The sequence below is a fragment of the Heloderma suspectum genome, chromosome 6 (assembly GCF_057233095.1).
Source record: "Heloderma suspectum isolate Gila_16-S chromosome 6, 16-S_ref, whole genome shotgun sequence".
In the NCBI taxonomy this organism is placed as follows: Eukaryota; Metazoa; Chordata; class Lepidosauria; order Squamata; family Helodermatidae; genus Heloderma; species Heloderma suspectum.
Window position 1 is genome coordinate 40,008,145 of NC_139463.1, and position 23,668 is coordinate 40,031,812.

General features: G+C 43.5%; 1 protein-coding gene across 3 annotated transcripts in view; it reads right to left on the bottom strand.

The window, feature by feature from the left end:
- SORBS3 (sorbin and SH3 domain containing 3) overlaps positions 1-23,668 on the bottom strand; it is a 96,219-nt gene that overhangs the window by 55,369 nt on the left and 17,182 nt on the right. For all 3 annotated transcript variants that reach the window (XM_084804020.1, XM_084804018.1, XM_084804021.1), the window contains exons 2-3: positions 4,704-4,809; positions 2,044-2,298 (exon numbers count right to left, since the gene is read on the bottom strand). In XM_084804020.1, coding sequence (XP_084660146.1) covers positions 2,044-2,298; positions 4,704-4,748 — 300 coding nt within the window. In that variant the 5' untranslated portion in view covers positions 4,749-4,809. The remainder of the gene's footprint in view (positions 1-2,043; positions 2,299-4,703; positions 4,810-23,668) is intronic.

Here is a 23,668-nt window from a genome sequence, read left to right on the forward strand (position 1 = left end):
AGAACTTCCCTAGGGGTTCTTTCCCCCTGGCTGTACCCCCTTTTCCTAATCATCAATCACTTGGTGGTTTCTCAGCTTTTGTGCAGTTTTTCCCCATTCTGAAAAGTTGAAATGCCTCTCCTAAGGCTTAGGGCTTCTCTATATTATGGAAAAATCCCGCAACCATACTGGGGCTTTCTGCTTCCATTTCCGTGGCACGATTAGGATGGGCTCCTTTAGACGACAAACTCAGGAAAGGGCATTTTCAATTCCATGTCACAGTAGCCTTACTGGGGCTTTCTATGTTTTCAATGAAACAGCACCATCTAGTGGATGAACTATAGTTCTACACTGGCATTACACACTAGTGATATCCCACATTTTTTTTAATTCCAGCTTATCTCTGATATTTTTGAAAGCGGGATAAACAGGGAAAAGCACAGGAGACGTCCTGGACGCTGTCAATGTCGTGTAAAGGACCTGCAAACTTCTGGCCAATCACAAGAGTGGCCAATCACAAGCGTGCAATAAATTGCTTGTGTAGAGATGCCCTTAGTTACTGGCAGTAAGAGCTTTATGCTAAAATATACTGGTATTTGAGGGGTTTACCATCCTTTTTGCCTCTGGCCAAGTATCCTACTTTACAGAGGACAGTCCTCTATCTTGGAGGGCTGGCAGAGGACAGTCCTCTATTCGAAGGTGTCCTTTATTTGATACTCCATCCAGTCCAAGTCTGGTTTAAAGTCAAAGAGCCATAAGGCGGAGGAGCCTAGGGGCTTTGAAGTTGTCCATCAACTCTGCCCCTGAGTGGCTGACTGAGTGTGCACACAGGTCATCTAGCCAGTCTTCCCGACTACAGTGAGATGTATTGTAAAGTATGGAATTCACCTCCACAAAATGTAGTGATGGCCACCAATTTGGATGCCTTTTAAAGGGGATTGGACAAATTCCTGGAGGAGAAGGCTATCAATGGCTACTAGTCCTGATGGCAATATGCTACCTCCAGTATCAGAGGTGGTACACCTATGGACACCAGTTGCTGGGGAACATGGGTGGGAGGGTGCTGTTGCACTCATGTCCTGCTTGTGATTTTCCCATGGGCAGCTGGTTGGCTACTGTGTGAACAGAATACTGGACTAGATGGACCTTGGTCTGATCCAGCACGGCTCTTCTTATATTCTTATTGTATTTCTATTTAAATTATAGTAATTGTTTCTAAATTTGCACCTATACATATAATTTTGCATATGCAAATATTATGCAAATTGGTGTCCTTTTTCGTGACCATTCTACCTCTGGCCCTGCCCACCACTGGAATGTGGCCCCTGAGAGCGTCTCCAAAATTGAATTCAGGCATCAGGCTGTAAGATGTCCTACACCCCTGGTATACAGCCTGTACACACAGGTTTTCTTTAATGTGACAGACAGCAGCTTGGGAGATGGGAGACATTTTCATCAGGGAACTGGCATGGGGGGAGGGACTCACCCTCCTCTCCCTGTGCCATGGTTCCAATACAGATTGGTCCTCTTTGTCAAAATGTAAAGAGATTGAGCAGGGCCAGGGCAAGACATTTCGCTGCCTGAGGCGAAGAACAAGATGGCGCCCGCCCCTGTTCCATGTACGAACGCCAACCGGACTGTTTCTTCAACAGTGACAATGGAACAGCATCCTCCACTGCATCTGAAGGCAGCAGGTTAGCTTTTGGGGCCTGTGGCAGGCTGCTTGGCGCTCAGCTCTCTCCTCCAATACCTTGCAGCCGCCTTCCTGTACCTACCGCCTGAGGCGACTGCCTCACTCTGCCTAATGGTAGGGCCAGCCCTGAGATTGGGAGACCTGATCACAGATCTCCATCATCTCATCTAATTAGGCCTAGGCTCCCTGGGTACACTGAGGATTGCTCTTCACCTCATTTGCTGTAACCCAAATGCCTCAGGGTGTGACCCTCCTGGAGAGCAAGCAAGTCAAATTGTTTTGTTCATATGGACACACGCGTGCACCCACGCATGCGCGCGCGTGCACACACACAGTCTTTGAGCCTGCGAAGCTCTCTGTGGTACACTCACCCTGCGGTGCGACAGGGTCCGCACAGTCTGTGGTGTAGATGTAGCCTGAGGAGATACTGGGTTTGTGCTGTTGGCAAAAGATGGGTTTTTCTGGAGGTGCGAGGGGATGAAGTCATCCAGACTGAGGCCCAGAGATGCCTCAGGTACTCCAGCTCTAGAGTGAGGTGGTGGAGAGGTAAGACTGGGCCTTCCTGCTGGGGAAGGAGAGAAATGATTCCCATGGCTATGAAGACGCCGTTCAGCATACGACACACCCTGCAGGAGTTTGGGAAACAGAAGCATTGTTTAAACCTTTCGTGTGGGCCTATTATACACAATCACAGTAATGCCGAAGTAACAAGTCACTGCAAGTCAGATCTTTCTAAAGCCATCACAGGGGTCCCGCTCAAGTTGAAAAAATTGTCTCCCAACATGCTCCTCAAAACATTCCCCCCAATACGTTAATGTCAAATCTTTTCTAGATACTCATGTATACTTCCACAATAATCACAGAAAATGAATAGCTATATTTCATATATAACATTTCATTTTAATATGCAGTATTTGACATTTGATAGTCAACATGTAATGGTATCCGGCAGTTTTTGGTAATGAACTAGCAAGTTAGTAGTATACAAATATGTAGTATTTGTATGTGTTTGATAAAGAATATGCCATGGCATTTAAAATCTGACAGCTGAAAGCTTATAACATTTCATATTTGATGCCTGCCAAAATCAAAACAATCCAGTCATAACAAGTGTAAAATACACACATTTTGAGGTAAAATCTTACATTCAGAAAGCAAATCCAAATTTTAAATATTTACATCCAACATTTGAACGGTAAATTTGGAAACATTTATCAACTTAAATATTTGCCTATATTTGTTTTACTTCTACATGTTAAGATGGGGATAATATCCAAGCAGATACTATCCCTGTCTTACTACATCACTGACCAATGCAGGGGGCTTGGCCACAACAGCAAGACAAAGAATAACCACAGAGAGGTTAGAGTCTTGTCATTAGTGGCTCCTCTCCGTTTCTGGCAACGCTCCTGTGCCTTTGACAGACAGACATCCAACAGGTGAAGTATTTCCACTAAAACACCTCCTTGCTGGGAAAAGCATGACTGCAGTTAGGTCAGGGCAATTGGAGTGAGAACCCTGTGTGTGAGCAGGAGAGGAAGAGGCAGGTGTTGCACTGTAAACAGTGGAGAGCTATTAGCAATACTGGAGTGCTCTTCAGATGGAAATAGCTTAATCATTGCCACACAGTCCTTATGTGACTCTGGGCAACACACCTCACCTCCAGACACTGTGCCCAATTTCACTGTCTGTTAATTAACAACAATAGCACAACAGTAATGCTTGTGCATGTGGGTACACTTGAAGAAAGCTACTGCTGCACTATGGAACTTTGCTCATTCTGAATTACCCCAGATATTGCTTTATTATTTTATGGAGCAACTGACAGGCTATAAATAGAATAAATAAATACTAGGAGTATTCTGAAACAAGATGTTCACGTTGTGTCTTCTATCATGTTTGTATTCCATCCTTTTGCCAATGAGCATGGCACATGTAGGGTTTTCCTCACCCCACTTTCTCCTCGCAACAAGCCTGCAAGGTAGGCTGATCTAAGAAATTGTAACTTGCCTGAGGCCACACAGGGAGCTTTATTTCTGTGAAGGGAGTTGAACCCAGGCCTCAGATTGCAATAAACATATAATTTTTAAATAAATGTGGAATATTTTAACAAAAATTAGTATGATCAAAAACAAGGAAAATAAAGAGGTATGTATGTGGGGGACTCAAGGACAGAATGGGACAGTGACCACAGGCCATATCCAGCTGGAAGCCCTTCTTAAGTCCCCCTTTAATTTCTAAGCCTTAAGGCAGATATCGCCCTCCCAATTTCAATCTCAAAACAATGACGGCTAGAAAGTTGGTTTCACATAGCATGTTGGTCCATTTTTCAAATCAGATGTTCGATAAGGGGAATACACACAGGCCTGCACAGACACATTTTGAAGAGGTGCCCACCCAAGGTTGCCTCTGGTGAGTGGGAGGCAGGAACATCAGAAGCTGCCTATGTCAGACTGTTTGTACATTGAGCCCAGTGTTCTCTACTCTTACGAACAGCGGCTTTCAGACTCCCAGGCTGAAGGTCTTTCCCATCACTCTCTATCTGACCCGTTTAGCTGGAGCTGTCTGTGATTTAACTGGGAACCTTCTGCCTGCAAACCAGGTGCTCTGTCCAGAGGTCTGCACTTTGTCCGTCTTTCCTGGAAACGAGGGATGAACTGCAGCAGTACTTCCACTTTAGCCACTCCTCTGCTTTGTGCATGCTATCTAATCATCCCTCACAGAGGGCTGCTCTGAACATCACATCATCCCTTCCATGGGAATATGAGAGGGGAATGCCTCCTTTTGGCTCCCAGACAAATGCCTGACTGGAAGTCCCAGGGCCTCAGCCAGGAATGGATTAAATCCATGCTGTTATTTACAAGCGGCATCAACTGCTCCACTAGGAAATGTATTCCACATCCCAGACCAATCTGTTCTGAAACATTTCCTGTTATTTATTTATTTGTGTGTTTTTTTTAACACAGGCATGTGATATCGTAAAACAATTATTATAATACCATCACGAGTTAAAGGATAATCAGAGGCTCACATTCAGGGACTGAAGCATCCCAGATCCGGAATTCTGAAACACCATCAATGTCTGTCACATGCAGATGTTCTGCTTGCAGAGGGGAGTCAGCTCAGGGTTGTCTCCTCTGGGCACAGAGAGAGAGAGAAAGAGACAGAGTGTGTGTGTGAGATGTAGTGACATGCAGAGTGACCTGGAACTTTGTATGTGTAGGGTGGCCACTTACAAGTCACCCAAAAAGAGGAAATGCATCATCAAAACAGAAGGCACAGATCTGCACAAAATTTGCTTATGTTATATGTGTAGACACAAATTTAGAAATAATTACTATGATTTAAATAGAAATACAGTTCATCTCATCATAGATGAGACTGGTATGTCCAGCTGCTAACTGTTGATGAGTGACTGCTCTCCCTTATTCTTAGGGCTTCACACGGAGCTTTTATTCTGCTGTTGAGATTGGTTACTCATGGACGTTTGCGGGTCCTTTAGATGACATCATCAACCTCCAGGGCATTTCCCACACTAAGGGCACGATCCTATGCATGTTTAGACAGAGAAAAGGCCTACAACTCCCAGCATTCCCCAACTAGCTTTGCTGGCTTGGCTTTGCTGGCTGGGGAAAGCTGGGAGTTGTAGGCCTTTTCTCTGTCTAAACTTGCATAGGATTATGCCCTAAATGACCTTTATTCCTTTTCTTAAAAGATCAGGGATCATGAGCTATCAAATTACTGTGCTTGAGTTCTGCTTGAGTTCCCTCGTAAAAAAGGAAAACCTGCAATAAGAGGAGCTAGACAACAGCACCATCTAACAGCTGTATAATGAAACATATGGAAGTCTCAAATAAGGGGGAAAAGCGGGGGGGGGGAGGAAGCATGTGTAAAGGGAGTCCATTGTGATCCTGCATTTAACATGGAAGCAGAAAGCCCCGTTTTAAATGCGGAATTTTAGGCTGGTGTAGAGATGTTCTTAATATTATTAGTACTGGGTTTTGTTTTGTTGTTTATATCAATACAACAAAGGTCAATACAACAATTATATCAATAACAACAAAAAGACACACAGAAATACAACAAAAAGGCTGATAGAAGAAGGGAAGGGAGAGCTATAAGTCAGTGTTCCTAGGTTTTGTTCATTTTCAATTTATGGAGGTGTCATAAACAAAATACCTTTGCATTTAGTGAAGAATAACGTTAGTTACAGGCTTGCCATATATCTTGGTAAGTACTTTGTAATCCACGATATATAGCTAGTTTATCCTGCTCTCTCTTCTTATGTTTTTTTTAAATCTCTAAACCTGTCTTGGACTGGACAGCACTGCAAATATAGGATACCTTCAGGTAGAGGACAATCCTCTGTAAAGTAGGACACATGGCCACTATTGCACTGGAGGCCATTATCTTTGCAGCTCCTTAGTAAGGCATGCGTTTGTCCTCTTTCACCCTCTCCCCATATTCCTTTATTCATTCATTTTTACTGGGCTTTGCCAGACAAGGCTAAAGTCCCACATCCTTACCAGTGGTTTTGCTTCTGGATTCTTTGTGGGATTAAGATTGGCTCCTTTACATGGGCGGACACGGGCTTTGAATCGCGGACTTCCTTTCTCGGCAAGTTCTATATGTTTAATTTTACAGCCACTAGATAGCACTATGGTTATAGCACAACTCCATATTGGTTTAACGTTCTTTATTGGGTTATCTCTGATCTTTTAAAAAGTGGGATAAAGGTCAGAAAGCGTGGGAGGCGCCCTGGAAGTTGATGACATTGTGTAAAGGACCTGCAAACTTCCATGAGTGAGTTACATGAATATTGCGTGTGCAATAAAAGCTTCATGTAGAAATGCTCACTAGTTTTGTCAAGCAATGATGAAACATTTAGTTGATTAATTCCCTGTGTCTTAACAAGTCAGTTGGCCTGCAATCCCATGGCCATTTACCTGGGTGTAATACCCACTCGAGTAAACATGTATAAGGCTGCACTATTAGTTAACCAGGTGTAAAGAAATGTGCATATTAGCAAACCTTGATACAGATAGCTCTTTGAGATTTCTTAAAATTACTTTTTTAAGCTCTTGAAGGAAGTATGAGATAACTTACAACTTCATAAATAAAGGCTACCACTTATTATTAGAAGTCCATCTTTAATATACCCTTTTTGTTCCCTTTTACACCAACACACCACACCCAAATAGCCTCAAAAATAAAAAGTATGCTTCTAGATCTCAGAGTCACCAATTAAAATCAACATATTGATCAATCAACTGAAGTTTTAGGCTGCCATCCAGAGAGTAAACCCCATTTAACGCAATAGGAATTACCTTGGAGTAGATATACATAGGATGATGCTATTTGTTGTCAACCATAGCTTGCAGCCCTAACTTTTACCCTGCCTTTCTGCCCAAAGGGTGCTCATGGTAGCATACAGCAAAAATCAATAACCATTAAAAAATAATACGATCAATTATAAACCAAAACAGAAATCTATTTAATATGAATAACTGAGCAACATAGAGTAAACACAAGTGAGAGTAAACTCATATGCCCTAATAGGGTGGTCAGATGCAAAAGAGAACAGGACTCCTGCACCTGTAAAAGTTGTATAGAAGAGGAAATTTCAGTAGGTGCAGCCAGCATGACAAGCTACAACTACTAAAATTCCCCCTTCTGTCAAAGGTGCAGAAACCCTGTCCTCTGGCCACCCTGAGCTTTAAAAAGCCTCTTACATCCAAACATCCTTGCAGAATGAAGAAAGCATTAATTTGCTTCCTAAAGGTCAGCAAGGAAGTTGGAGTCGATGGTCTTATAGGCCCCTTCCAGCCCTAGTATTCTGTTCTATGAACTAGCCCTGCAGACTTCCTGAGGGACAGAGCATTCCAAAGTGCCACTACAGAGAAGGCCCTCGTCCTTTTAGATGGCAATCTAACTTAAAAAGGAAAGGACATGGAGCAGTCCTCATCTGAAAATCTTAGTATGTGGGGAATTTCATTCTCCAATGATGAGGAACCTTATAGCTGAAACTCTTTGACATTCTAGGACACTGTTCGGGGAGAGCCAAGTAGGATAATCTCTCTTTCCCTTTCCATGTTTCATGTTATGATTCCTCAGGTGCATCCATATCTCTGGCCAACTTGTAGTTCATCACATTACTTGGTTATTGCTATTTGCAATTAAACAGGCCAGTGTGCTAATTTTACACATATTTCTTTGTTGTGCATTATAATTCGGAGCATTTTCAGGGACGCATACATGTACTAAAATACCAGTAAACACAAAACAATGTTAACACAACAATATAGAAAAAATACTGCCATAAAACAATAAAGCAATAAAATAGTCAAGCAATCAAAACAACTGATAAACCAAAAAGTTAAACTGAAAAGAAGCATAAAAATTAAAAATAAAGCACCTAGGCAGATAAAAAAGGTCTTAACATAGTGCCTTAGGCTGCAATCCTATGCATGTTTAGACAAAAAAAAGTCCTACAACTCCCAGCTTGCCCCAACCAGCATAGCTACCTGGGGCATACTGGAAGTTGTAGGACTTTTTTCTGTCTAAACAAACATAGGATTGCAGCCATAAGAGCAATCCTATGCGTATTTAGACAGAACAAAAATTCCTACAGCTTCCACCATGCCCCAGCCAGGAATGCTGGAGTTGTAGGACGTTTTTGTAGGACTAAGTTGTAGGACTAAGGTCACAATGCATAGGATTGTGACCTTAGTGATTTTACCTTCTCACCACCAGTGCCACCAGCTGCTCTTGCCCCTCATCCTCTTGCTCATCTTTGCTTCCCCTCGCTTGCTTGACAGGCAGAGAGCCAGTGAGCAAGCAGGCAATGGCATCTACTCCTCCGCCTTCTCACCGCCTGCATTGCCCGGGCCAGAGCGAAAGAGGCAGGAAAACAAGTAAGTTGCAAAGGTGAAGAGGAGGAGCGGCTCCAGGGGGCTCTTGTCACTGGGCTCCTGCTGGCCCTCAGTTGCCCAAATAAACCACCTCTGTTGGGATACATGAACAGGAGGGTGCTATTGCTCTCATGTCCTGCTTGTGGGCTTCCCGTAGATATCTGGCTGGCCACTGTGCAAATGCAAGCCTGGACTAGATGAGCCTTTGTTATGATCCACCCCAGCTCTTCTTAAACTCTAATGTTCCATTGCAAAGCTTTGGCTCTCCCCCAGGTAAATACAAAAGATATTCTAACTCCCAAAGCTGTTCCAGAGTTACTAGAGCAGCGCAGACTCCGTTATTATCTACCCCTCTGCTGGGCACTGAGGAAACAAAGTCCCCTTTTTGTATCTGGTATGGTGCCCACAGCGAGGTCACTGCCTGGCTCCTTCTCCCTGCCAGCGCAGGGTGTGTGTGTTGGGTCAGGCCTTTCATTGCGGCTGTGACTATGCAAATCATTTTGTATGAATAATTCAGCCCCAAACAAGACTCTACAGTTTGCTCAGCTGCATGGCTGCATTCTTGTGAGGGTGTATAAAAATGGATTTGGTGGGAGGGGAGGAAGCAAAGGTTTAAGAGTGGGAGACAGGAATCTCCAAGATGTTGGGACTTGGGGTGGGTGGGAGAAGGTGAAGGAGGCTGAGGGGCCATAGCTCCGTGGTAGAACACAGGCGTTGCGTGCAGAAGCCCCCAGGTTCAGTCGCAAGCATCTCCATGTAGGGCTGGGAGAAACTTCGTCTGAGACCCCCAAAAAGCTGCTGTCAGTCAATGAACAATACTGAGTGAGATAGATCAATGCAGCTTTCATCTGTTCCGTGTAGTCCAGCAAGGTCTCTTCAGCTTATGGTAATGTTGGGATGGAGCCCATGCGGAGTCTCGCACTAACGGAGTCTTGCTGCAACAGGAAATCTCTTCCCCAGATTTAGCATATGTATTTTTAAAAGATAAACGCAAATTGGAAAGGACCCAGAAAGCAGCAATAAAAATGATAAAGGAGAAAAATAACCCTTGTGTTTGCGTAGCTTAGAAAAATGTATTACAGAGAGGACATGACATCATTTGATAAATATACCGATGACTAGTATAAAAAAGATAACATGGTCCCTGACAGACATGTATTCTGCAATTTGTACTAATTTGGAGAATTGTATTTATTTATTTACTAACTACATTTCTATGATATACTATTTTCCTCCAAGGAGTGCAATGTGGCATACATGTTCCCTCCCACTCCATTTTATCCTGGCAACAACCCTGTGAAGTAATTAAGAACATAATAAGAGCTGAGGTGGATCAGACCAAAGGTCCTATCCAGTCCAGCATTCTATTCACATAGTGGCCAACCAGATGCTCATGGGAAGCCCACAAGCAGGACATGAGAGCAATAGCACCCTCCCGCCCATGTTCCCCAGCAACTGGCATACAGAGTCATATTTCCCCAACATATAGCCATCATGTTTAGTAGCCTTGAGTTTAACAGTGTGCTGTGTGAAGAAGTACTTCCTTTTATCTATCCTGAATCTCCTACCATTCAATTTCATGGTATGAAGCCCATGTTCTAGTATTATGAGAGAGGGAGAAAAACCTCTTTATCGCATTCTTCCACACAATCCATAATTACATACATGTCTATCGTGTCTTCCCCTTACTTGCCTTTTTTCTAAGCTACAGCCACAGACATTGTAATCTTTCCCAATAGGAGATTTGCTCAAGCTTCTTGATAATTTTGGTTGCCTTTTTCTGGACCTTTTCCACCTCTACAATGTCCTTTCTGGGATGTGGTGACCACAACTGTATACACTATTTCAGTTGTGGTTACATCATAGATTTGTATAAGGGCAGTATGATATTGGCAGTTTTCTTTATGATACCTTTGCCTAGCGTGGAATTTCCCTTTTTCACAGCAGCCAAACACTGGGTTGACATTTTCACAGAGCTATTCCACATAAAGTTAGGATTTTTTACCGTGATGTTCGTCCCTTTACACTTGCCTACACTGAACTGCATTTGCCATTGTAATGTCCATTTCCCCAGTTTAGAGAGATCCTTTGGAGCTCTTCTCAATCGTTTTACCCACCCAGAATAATTTGGTGTAATCAACAAACCTGACCCCCTTACTGCATACTAACCCCAGATCGTTTATGAACAAATTTAAAAGCACAGATCCCAAAATAGATCCCTGGGGGAACCCACTGTTTACATCCCTCAATTGTGAACTGACAATTTATTCCTACACTTTGCTTTCTGTTCTTTAACTAATTACTGGTCTATACTCTTGTCCCACGACTACTAAGTTTGCGTAGGATTCTTGGTGAGGAACTTTGTTGAACGCCTTTTGGAAGTCCCAGTAAGCAACGTCTACAGGATCATGTCAGCCCACGTTTATTGGCACTTCAAAGAACTCTAAAAGGTTAGTGAGACACGACTTAACTTTGCGGCAGCCATGTTCATTCTTTTTCAGCATGACTTGTCCTTCTACAAGCTTGATAATTTTATCTTTAATAAAAGTTTCCACCAATTAACCGGAATAGACGTTAAGCTAACTGGCCTGTAATTTCCCAGATTCCCCTGTATTCCTTTTAAAAATTGGTGTTACATTGACCAGTCTTCTGGTACAGCGGCTGAGGCTGATCTTAGGGACATATTACATATTTTTGTTAGAAGATCAGCAATTTCACATTTGAGTCCTTTAAGAACCCTAGGATGGATATCAGCCGTGTCCAGTGATTTATTAGGTTTCAATTTGTTAATAAAGTCGAGAACTTCATCTTTTGTCACTACTATTTGCTTCAGTTCTTCAAACTCCCTTCCTGAAAACATCAGTTTAGCCACAGGTGTTTCCCCACTAACCACCACATCAACCTGGCTATCTTTTGCTAGTCACGGGGAGAGGCAATTCAGCTATTCAACATATTGAATCTTCATCTTCTAACCACCAGTGACAAACCAGCAATCTCTCTAGCTTCTGAGATTTCACTAGGCATTGTCCATAAGAACTAGAAACTTAATTTCCTGTTGAAATGAAAGCCAGCTTCTCAGGAAGCTGGATTCTACAATCAATGCCACATTCAGTGCTTTCTCTGAGCTCAAGAGGAACTGCATCACACACACTGCCCTGGAATATGGGCAGCCAGGGATCTGTGCTTAAAAAAAACAAAATTCTAAATCAAGGTGACCCAAAGTTATGAGCCAAGAAAAGCTATACTCTGTGACATTTGCAGACTGAAGCTTCTGTGGGATGCCAACATCACAAAGCAGACCTCAGCACAAATTTTTTTTTTGCAAGCTGTTGTGCAGCATTTCTGGCGGCTGCTCCCAGTGTAGTATACTGGTTATAGTCAAGTATATTGTAAGATTTAATGGAATCTGCCTCCTCTTCCCTGCCCCTCCCTCCAATGCAAGACTATCTTAAGCTTAACTTGAACTGGGGATGTTTGACAGAACTCAGCCCTGCCGCCTTGCAATCCGCTTGTTTAAGATCCAACAAACAGTTCTAGTTAAGCCCTGATCACAGTCTCCACCCATCTGAGCCACAACAGTATTAATACACAATCACCTGTCTGGCCCAACATCAGCACCAGCAGGAAATGTGGATGAGATGAATAAGGAAACATGAGCAAGTCTCTCCATCAGACTGCAACTAGCCCTTGTTTATCCAGATGAGGAGTATGAAGCATGGCCCTACCACAGTTTTGGCCTTAGCAAGATAGTCCTGCAAGAGTGTTAGTCAATATTAGCTATGAGGGAATCCTGCCATAGATAAAGGTATACGCATGATCTGAATTTAGAATGAGGTAGCATCTTACCATCTAGAAGCTCACCAGGCCTGTGTACCTGTCAGCTGAATAGCCTATTCAAACTTGAATAGGAAGCGTGGTACTTGGATGAGAGCTCTCCTTTTATATTATTAGAACTAGAAGGCTTTGATAATAAGAAATGTTTAGGAAATATTATTTCCTGTTAAGCTATTAAGATCTTAAAATCTTTCCCAATGCTCTTCTTTATATATTTTTTTAATCTTATGCAATGTATTTTGATGTCATGTTATGTTTTTAATAAAAATTAAAAATATAACCTGACATCAAAATACATTGCATAAGATTTTTAAATAAGAATTAGGGGGAAATCTTTGGATCTATATTTTTAATAAAAATTAAAAATAGATCCAAATATTTTCCCCTAATTCTTATTAATACGAAACTGACATCGAATACACCCTTGAACAATTTCTGATGTTAATTGGTTGACATAATTATTGTCACAACTGAGATAATTGTGTTAGACAATCATGTTTTTAAAAATATCTTTAACCCACATTGACTTAAATCTTAAATGAGTGGAAGACAGGCTGTTACAGAGAATCTGGCGCCCTCCCGATATGTTGGACCACAACTCCCATCAGCTCCGAATACCTTTTACCAGCTCCAGCAGGTAAGATAGTTCCAACTGTTCCTGGACAGGGGTAGCTTGGCCACTGTGTTTCATGCACTGGTAACCTCAAAACTGGAATACTGCAATGCGCTTTATGCGGGGCTCCCCTTGATCTTGGCCCCGAAGCTGCAGTCGGTGCAGAATGCCATAGCCAGATTGGTAATGGGAGCAGCTAATCACCAGCATATCTCATCTATGCTGAGGGAGCTGCACTGCCTATCTGTATGCTACTGGGCCAGGATTAAGATTTTGGTACTTGTTTACAAAGCCTAAACAACTCAGGACCAGGATACTTAAGTGAATGCCTGATCCCCTTCTACCGCACTCATGAGGAGGCAGCTCCTGGTGGTACCCACATTTCAGAGGTTCAGTCCAGCATGGCTTGGAATAGGGCTTTTATCAAGTGCTCATTCCCTGGAACTCTCTAGCACTACAAATTAAGCAGGTGCCAGCCCTTCTGGGCTTTTAGCACCTACTAAAACTTACCTTTTCCAACAGGCATTCCCTGGAAGGTAATCTTGTCCTCTATATATCACATATAAATTTATTTAATATAAGTGATTCATAAATATTGCTAAATAAATAATAAACACATAAATGTTTTTTGTATTTCTGTTTTGCAACTGAACTCTTTTAAAGCATGTTGGATGATATATGTTCCACCATAGAGCTCAGCTGAGCCAACAAGCGAGATGCTTGGTTCATCAGAGCTGAAGCAGTCTCAAAGCAGGGTGGAAAAGCTCCTTTTCAGTTGTGGCAGTTACAGGATGCCTAGCCTTAGAGAAACTGGACTATCATACTACTTTCAATAATCAAAGCACAGCTTGGGACGACCCCAAAACCAGCTTTCCCCAATCTTGTCCCCTCCAGATGTGTTGGACTACAACTCCCATCACCGAGTTGGGGAAGTCTGCTAAAACTAAGTGCCACTATGGGTGCTTCCAGATGAGGCTTTCATCCTGCAATCACTCTGCCTCATTCAAAGAATTTTACAGGGGCTCCAGAGGTCATTGCCTTCTATTTGTAGCTCTCCCGTGTTTTCCCACCACTAACAGAACGAACTTGAACTCTTAATACAAGAGGGAAATTATGACCTGATAGCTATAACTGAGACTTGGTGGGATGACTCTCATGACTGGAATACAGCAATTGAAGGATATAACTTGTTCAAAAAGAACAGGAGGAACAGAAAGGGAGGTGGGGTTGCACTGTATGTGAAAAATACATATCTCTGCACAGAAATACAGGAGGAGGAGCTTGGCAGCCCCATTGAGAGCATCTGGGTTGAAATAAATGGAGCAAAGAATAAAAGGAACCTGGTGGTCGGAGTCTACTACAATCAAGGAGAAGACAAGGATGAAACTTTTGAAAAGCAAATAGCCAATGTTTTAAGGAAGCATGATGTAGTAGTAATGGGGGACTTCAATTTCCCCGATATTTGTTGGGAGACAAATTCTGCAAAACATGGCCCCTCCAGGAAATTCCTGACTTGTGTGGCGGATAACTTCCTCCTACAGAAAGTAGAGGAAGGAACTAGAGGATCGGCTATCCTTGACTTGATCCTAACCAACAGAGATGACTTAGTGGATCAAGTAGCAGTTACAGGAACTCTGGGGGAAAGCGACCATGTTGTACTTGAGTTCTTGGTTCTAAGGGAAGCAAAAGCCGAGTGTAGTCAAACGTGTACCCTGGATTTGAAGAAAGCTGATTTTCATAAACTCAGAACAATGATCAGTAAGGTCCCATGGCAAGCGATACTAGTGAGAAAAGGAGTCCAAGATGGGTGGGAGCTTTTAAAAAAGGAAATTCTCAAGGCACAGTCACAAGCAATTCCAACAAGAAGAAAAGGTGGAAGACAACAGAAGAAGCCAATGTGGCTTCACAAAAAGCTTAGGGATGACCTGAAAACAAAAAAGGACACATATAGGAAGTGGAAAGAAGGCCGAGTAACAAAGGAAGAGTACAGGCAGGTAGCACAGAATTGCAGGGATGGCGTCAGGAAGGCTAAAGTTGAGAATGAGCTGAGGTTAGCGAGGGGTGCTAAAAACAACAAAAAGGCTTTCTTCAGCTACATGCATAGTAAAAGGCAGAGGAAAGAAGTGGTGGTTCAGCTATTAAATAAGGATGGCAAAACGATAACAGATGACAAAGAAAAGGCAGAGGTGCTCAATTCCTACTTTGGCTCAGTCTTCTCCCAAAAGAGGGTCTATGACCCCCCTGGCGAAGGCGAAGTACAGGCTGAAGGGGCAGGATTGCATCTTGAGATCGACAGGCGTATGGTCAAGGAACACCTCATTACTTCAGAGGAGGGCAACAAAGATGATCAGGGGACTGGAAACAAAGCCCTATGAAGAGAGACTGAAAGAACTGGGCATGTTTAGCCTTGAGAAGAGAAGACTGAGGGGAGATATGATAGCACTCTTCAAGTACTTGAAAGGTTGTCACAGAGGGGAAGGCCAGAATCTCTTCTTGATCATCCCAGAGTGCAGGACATGGAATCATGGGCTCAAGTGACAGGAAGCCAGATTCTGGCTGAACATCAGGAAAAACTTCCTGACTGTAAGAGCAATATGACAATGGAACCAATTACCTGGGGAGGTGGTGGGCTCTCCCAAACTGGAGGCCTTCAAGACGAGGCTGGACAGCCATTTGTCAGGGATACTCTGACTTGGATTCCTGCATTGAGCAGGGGGTTGGACTCGATGGCCTTGTAGGCCCCTTCCAACCCTACTATTCTATGATTCTATGATTCTTCTGTCTTTGGGCATTTCTACATGAGCCTGTTATCCCACCTCTTTACCAAGGATTCTGCTTCCGGATTCTTGGAGTCAGCTCCATTACACATGTCCTTTTCTGCAGGTTTTCTTTCTTTGCCTTTCTATATGTTTCATTATACAGCCACAAGATGGCACTGTGGTATAGCGGAATTGTGCAATTACATCATGGGGCTTTATAACGGGTTTTCTAAGGGCTTCTCCACATTAGCAAAAACCCGGCAGCATTACCGGGGCTTTGTCTTCCAGAGTCTTCACAAGTTTGATGCTTGGCACAATCTCCCCCCCCATGTTTCATTTATGCCGCCAGCAGACGGCACTGTATCATTGTGCGATTTCAATTTATTACAGCATTTTCAGGGTTTTATAAAATGGCAGATTACTGCTTGGAAACGGCGGGAGAGGTATTGGAGGTTGACGACATCATGAAAAGGACCTGCAAACCTCCGTGAGTGAACAATCACGAGCGCATGATAAATGGCTCATGTAGACACACTCTAAATAATAGCAGTAATAATGGTTGCAAATAATAATGGTTGCAAAGAGCGGGAGAGGTCCTGGAGGATGACGTCATCATATAAAAGACCCGCAAACTAACATGAATCACAAGTGCACAATAAAAGCCTCATGTAGAAAGGCTCTTTTTTCTTACCAGAAAAAAAATCTGTTAAAGAAGAAAAGATGGAATAGCTGCACAACCTTTTAACTGCGAGCACTAGGAGCCCTCCATTTGTAAGCAACCCTGTGTTGTGTCCTTCCTTATAGGGCAATTTTGCAGCCAGATCCCGCACCCCAAATGATAATCTCTCCAAATGGAAGGGCAATGTGTTGGTGCTAAAGTGCCGCCAGCCAGGGCTGGTCCCACCATTAGGCAGAGAGGGGCGGTCACCTCAGGCAAGAAGTGATGGGTAGTGTGGAGGGAGCAGCAGTGGCAGCCCCCTGGTCATTCCCCTTTGTTGAAGGACAGAACTGGGTGTCTTAGGCAGCCTGCCCTGCACCCTCAATCCTAGCCTCCTGACAGTAGTGTAGTGGCAAATTCAGAAGTGCCAAATCCCTTTGTGACAGTCACAGCCATGCCCCCTCACAGCCATGGCCCTTTCTAAGATTATACAACCTTGTAGGATATACAGCCTTCAACTGGGATCCAAAAACAGTGCAGCTGAGAGTAAGGCAGGGGTATTTCTATTGGATGTCTGAGAAAAAATGCAGGGGTGTTCAAATCTTTTTCACCTGCTCGCTCACTCACTCAAACAAACATTTTAGGTTTTCAAAATATGATACTCTGTGGAAGCTTCACCCTCTCTACTCAGCCCTCATGGACAGCTCCCTTCTCATTTAAACAGCCCCCTTGCACACCCCCTTAGCGCCCCAACATTACCCATTAGCCTTCCCTAAGCTCCTTCATTATATCTGCCCCTCCCCCTCCAACAGAAACGTCCACACACCCAGCTGGATTGAACTACAGGAGCTCATTGTGACAGTCGCAAAGGGCAGTCCAAAAATGTCAGGCAGCTGTGTCAATCCATATCAACAAACCAGTTCTAGGAGTTTTCCACTCCACCAGGAGCATGTCTTTGGTAAAGCGAATAGGTCTTCATTGCCCATTCCAGACGAAGTCATCCCAAATGCTTTGCATTCCAACATGGAACAACATATTGTTGCTTGGAAAATTCATTCCCCCCACAGCTATAGTGAGGAGGATCGCAGCTAAGCTCAGAGGGAACAGGGAATTCTGAGGGGGTGGCAGATGACATCAGAGTCCCTGCTAATGAAAAAGTGCCGGGGCTCCGTCCCTGCGAGCCCTGCCTCCACTACACCACTGCCTCCTGCCCTCGGGTGCAGAGGAGAATGGTGTCCCTTCACTAGTTTGAAGCTAGATTCATGTGCCAAACCAGTCAGCTTCTGTAGGTGGAACGGGGCACCATCTTGTCCTCTGCCTCAGGCAGCAACATGTCTTGGGTTGGCCCTGCCACCAGCCAACAGGGACACAGCTGCTCTCCTGGATTCCACTCTATCTAGTTATACATGATTTCCAACTCATTAACTGGGAGGTTAAGTAATTGGCCAAAAAACATTATCATCAGTCAGAGCAATCAGCATTTAAGTCAAATCATCTCCTAAGCTTCAAAACTGCCTGTTTATATGACCCAAAATAGAACTGACTCTCACAATTAGAAGGGAGTAGGCAGACACTCTGACTCTAGGATCTTTGACCAAAAAATAAACGAAGAAGGAATCCTGTGAGAGCAGAGCAGCCATGGGGGAGTTCTATTGAATTAAATAAATCCTGTAACAATTTATCCTCGTCTTCAAGCCTTTCCACATAATCAGAGTTTTGCTGAGTAAAAGCTGTCTATCTGTCTATCTATCATCTATCATCTGTCTATCTATTAGTAGCAGTAAATTGCCAGCAGTATTCTTGGAACTTTATGAAGTAGAGTACACTACATGAGGGCCCACCGTGAGAAACCTGTAACCTAAATTTATCTTGTGGGGGAGAAAGCAGGAAGGGAAGTGGGAAAAGCAAGACTAACAAAGGATGGAACAACAGCAAGCATAGTTACTTAGGGCTAAGCTAAATGTTACTTAGGGCTAAATGCAATTGCTTTCCCTAAAAACATAACTGCAGGGGATGGGAGCACTGGGGAAGAAGATTTTAACCCTCTGCTATTTCCCCAACTTAAATCACTCCTCCCCAAGAAATTGCTATTAGCTGTGGAGGGGGGTACAGGTACAACAGAAGTAGGTCTTTATTCTCATCCACAGCTAACAGCAATTTTGGGAGGGGGTAATTTCAGGCAGAGAAATGAAAAGGGAAATGACAAGTTAATCCCCCTCCCCAAATTCAAACTGTGGATGCTTTAAGTTGGTACAAAACAATTAGGGTATCTGCCAAATTGTGCACGTTAGTTGGGAATGCCTGCCAAAGAGCTAAGCCAAAGGCTTCACAGAAGTGCGCATTGAAGAGCGGTCTCAGAGAAGTAATGTAGGAAGCCGCCTTATACTACTGGGTCAATACGATTTGTCTATCTAGACCAGAATTGCCTAGTCTGACTAACAGCAACACTCCAGGGTTTTCAGGCAGGAGGTCTTTCCCAACCCATCACCTTCCACCTGAACCTTTTAACCGGAGATGCCAGGCATTGGATCTGGGAACTTCTGCAGGTAAAGCAGGTGTTCTGTCACACTGAGCTCCTGCCTCTTTCGCCAAGAGAGAAAGAGGTGGCTTCACAGAGGTGTTCTTGGAGGGAATTCCAAGCAGGAGATGCAGAAAGTGAGAATGGGTGGAGTCATTTCAGGGTGAAGGAAGACAGACGTTCCAAAGTGAAGTGGTTTGAATACACATTCTGAGGCATTTTCGAGTAGAGAATCTGTCTTCAGAGCACTTCCTCCACACTTAGGGTGAAGTTGGAAGAATGTGTGAAGGCACAACCTGGGTAGAGAGCGCAGGCCCATGCGCGCCAGCCCCAACCCCTTCACTCCAGACCGTCGCCCTTAAAATCCTCCCTGCAAGTGGGAATCCTACACAACCAGGAGTCCCAGGTGCAGGGGGGATTATAGGAACATTCAGTTCAACAACCTGAGCATCTCACTTTAGATCTTCACGCTAAACTTGTGAAGGTCAGGGGTTGGAGAGCCATGTGCAAGGACACTGGGGATGGGGACAGAGAGTATAGCCCCACAGCCCCTACAGAGTTTGTGCCTTCAGATGTTCACACTTTTACTGTTTATTTATTTATTTAAAACATTTGTATCCTGCCCTATATCATTAAGATCTCAGGGTGGTGTACAGATACAATAAATTTAAACAGTATAAAACAATAAATAATTTAAACACCTAAAAACATATTAAACCATTAAACAAGCTAATACCAATTAAAATCTAAAACAATAAAACAGTTAAAACAGTGTGCTACTTTAGGGAATGCATTTAGCCCTCAAAGGCTTTGGTAAAAAGCCATGTTTTTATTTGGCGCTGAAATTAAATGAGTGTTTGTGCCCATCAGGCCTCCAAGGAGAAGGCATTTCACAACTGGGGTGCCACAGCACAGAAGGCCCTCTCTCACATCTCACCATAGTGTATGTCTCACACTGGTGGAACACCGAGTAGAGCCCCTCCAACAGATCTCAGTCCTTGGGCATGCATTTTCTTTTGAATGTCTGAATAGACAGTGCTGGTGAACCTCAAGCCCAGGGGCCAAATCCGGCCCTCCTAGATTCCCCAGACAGCCCTGCCCCCTTCCCCCAACCACTGAATGTTTGGTGGCATCTTCCTGGCTTCTGTACCATTTATTCTTCATTCTAAAAGGTTGAAATGCCTCTCCTAAGACTTAGTTACTGGGAGTAAGAGCTTTAAGCTACAAATGCTGGTATTTTTTAAATGTCTGAATAGGGCTAGATCAGCAGTGAGGAACCCCAGGCCTGGAGCCTCCACCCAATTTGCCTTCGGCCCTGCCCACCACTAGGATGCAGCCCCTGAGAACTTCTCCAGAATTGAATTCAACCATTGGGCTGAAAGAGGTTCCTCAGCCCTGGACTAGACAGACTTTCTAAGAGCATTTCTACATGAGGCTTTTATTGCACACTTGTGATTGGTCACTTATGGAAGTTTGCTGGTCCTTTACACAATGTTGTCAACTTCCAGGGTGTCTGACCTTTATCCTGGTTTTTAAACGATTGTGGATAGTGCGGTAATAAATGTCATTCCACTTTAATGGCTGTGTGAAATTGCACAGTTCCGCTATAACGCAGGGTCATCTAGTGGCTGTATAATGAAACATGTAGAACCTGCAGACAAAGGAAGTCCTGGGAAAAAAGCCTGTGTCAGCCTGTGTAAGGAACCGAGCTTAATCCTGCAAAGAATCCGGAATCAGAAGCCCCGGTAAGTTGCGAGATAAAAAGCCTGGTGTGGAGAAGCCCTAAATGTGGTGGACAGCATTTCATAGAATCATAGATAGTAGGGTTGCAGGGGCCTATAAGACCATCGAGTCCAACCCCCTGCTGAGTGCAGGAATCCACGTCAAAGCATCCCTGACGGTTGTCCAGCTTGAACACACATTCTCTGCCTGAAACAAATCCTGGCTGTTCAAACTACTGCCACCACACCGTAGAATGCCTGCCTGTCTTCACCTTAAGGGAGCTGGAGTCCTTCAGGCAGCTCAGAGTGGTAGTGATAAAGGAGGGAAGGATGTACATAGAATTGTTGCTAGGGTTGCCAACTGTGAGGTATTTTACCACCCTATTCAGTATTCTTACCTCTGGCTTGATATCAGATTTTTTTTTAATACATTTTGAGCCCAAGGGGTGTTAAATATTTCCCCCAATCAATCCTATGCTCTGATCCACCAGACACTACCACCAGATGTCCCTAAGTCCCCTAATCTATTACGTGTAGTAAGATATGGCATTAGTGTCATTTTAAAAAGGCCCTTGAAGGAATAATCACACAAAAGCTAAAATATTATCAGGGCATGCATTGCTAATTGTGCTGAAGGCCCTTGATGTTGAAGGGTCAAATAATCTGTCATCAAAATTGCAGTTGTAGAATCAAAATACATTTACTGAGGGCAGGCAGTCACTGTTGTACACATAACAAAGGAAGAATTCGTTTGTATCTCTGTGCAAACTCTCCCCCTCACTTTACCTTTCATGTCTGTTTATCGTGGAATCTTAAAGCAGTCTCCAAATGCTATTAAATTAAGCTACCACACCCATGCTGTTCAATCTGATGGCCAGAGTCCAATACAGAGTAAGCATGTTTATTCTGTGCTGGAAAGTGGTGAATGTAAGTGAAACTTCAAGTGCTGGGGCCAGGAGGATAGGCACAGAATCCATTCCTAGTTCCCTCTGTACCTTTTGTTCAGCCTCATACCTTTATTTATTTGTGATATTTATATATGGCTAAATATAATAAAATCCCTAAGTGGTTCACATATACCTTTGCTGTAACACACATCCAAAATGATGGCTGCTACTCCCCTGGAGGAAAGGAAACAGTCACTGCTAATAGCAGAATGCTAAAATTCATTGAAATACATGCAAACTTAAAATTGCAGCTTGCCTAGCAATAAACCATGCTGGCTGGGGGTGATAGGAGTTGTAGTCCAACACATTTGGAGGGCAACATGTTGGGGAAGGCTGCTCTACTGAAGGGGTAGGCAGAAAGTAGATCTCCAGATGTTTTTTTACTTCAGCTCCCAGCATTCCTGATCACTGTCTGTGGTGGCAGGGGCTTCTGAGAATTGAAGTCCAAGAGTTTCACCACACAACGCTAAAATCCTGCAGTGCTTCTGCTTCTGGATTCTTTGCAGGATTAAGCTCGGCTCCTTTACATGACACGTGCCTTGAGTCCAGGAATCCCTTTCTCAGCAAGTTGTATAGGTTTCATTTTAAAGCCACTAGATGGCGCTGTGGTTGTAGCAGAACTGCACAATTACACAGCCATATCAGATTAACATTCCTTATAGGGTTATCTTCGATCTTTTTAAAAGCAAGATAAAGATCAGAAAGCACAGGAGACACCCTGGAGGTTGATGATGTCATGTAAAGAACCCACAAACTTCTGTGAGTGACCAATCATGAGTGTGCAATAAAAGCCTCATGTTGAAATGCTCTAAGTCATCTGGAGCTCTACGTTTTGCCCATCCCTGCTGTACTGTAGCTAAGCCCAACTATGGGTAACAAAGTAATTGTCTATTCTTTCCCTGCTCTCTCATGCCTCCATTTCACTGTCTTTCCTCTGCTGTCTCCCTTGTGTCTCTTTCTAGATTATAAGCCTTTGGGGGCAGGAACCTGTGCTCTATCATTCTTTGTAAAATGTCATGTACTTAGGTGATGATAGCTAATAAATGTTCATTGTAATCTTTAAGTACTTTGGAAGTTACCTTGAGCTCTCTGGAAAGGCATCAGATAAACACTGTAAATAATTAAAAACAAATGATATGGATACCAAGTCACTGACTCCATTCTTCCATCCCACACCTGGTCTTGTTGGTGTAAAACTGGTGAGATGGCTGTGAAGAAATGCCCAATTGCCCTGCAGAGCAGGCCAACCTGCAACAATTCTCCTTACTTACTGCTGTCCCCACTCCTCACAATACCCCCTCGATTTTGAGCAAGGAGAACTCCAAAATCTACTACCAGCTAACTCCCCAGTCACCGCTGGGTGAACTCAGCCTGTTTATCTGTGTCTCCCCTTGGACAAAGCATACAACATGGGTGAGTGATCTGGCGCACAGCAGGGAACCCTTAGGCAGTCAAAAGTATACAGTCAACCCTTCCTTCCTCCACCCCACCAATCCCCCAGTTACAAATCAAGAAGCTTGATTAAGATTAAGGATGAGGGCAAAACCAGAAAGGAAGTTGCATCCCAAAAGAAATAAAACATGTTAATTTCTAAATAGGCTGTACTAGATGATCTTAAAGAAAATATTCCAAACCTTACTTATACACAAGCAGGGAACATCAACCCTGATGTTCCAAGATGACAAAAGCATAACTCATTTGATAAAGAAAAAAAATCCTTTTTTATCCCTGTACAATAGCCTTCCCCATTCTGTTGCCCTCCAGATATGTTGGTCTACAAGTTCCATCATTCCCAGACAGCATGACCAATAGGAGTTGTAGTCCAACACAACTGGATTGCAGCAGCTTGAGGAAAGTTGGTGTAGAATCAAAGGAGGGGGTTGTGGGGGGGGGGGTTGTGTGTGGCAAGAGAAGTTCCTCCAGTCAGGTGTGGCCAGAGAAGTTTGCTGTGCTCAATACACAGGCAAAAAACCTAGAAGACATGGGCTATTAAGGCTTTCTTAACAAAGGAAGATGAGAGTAAGAGGTGTGAAAT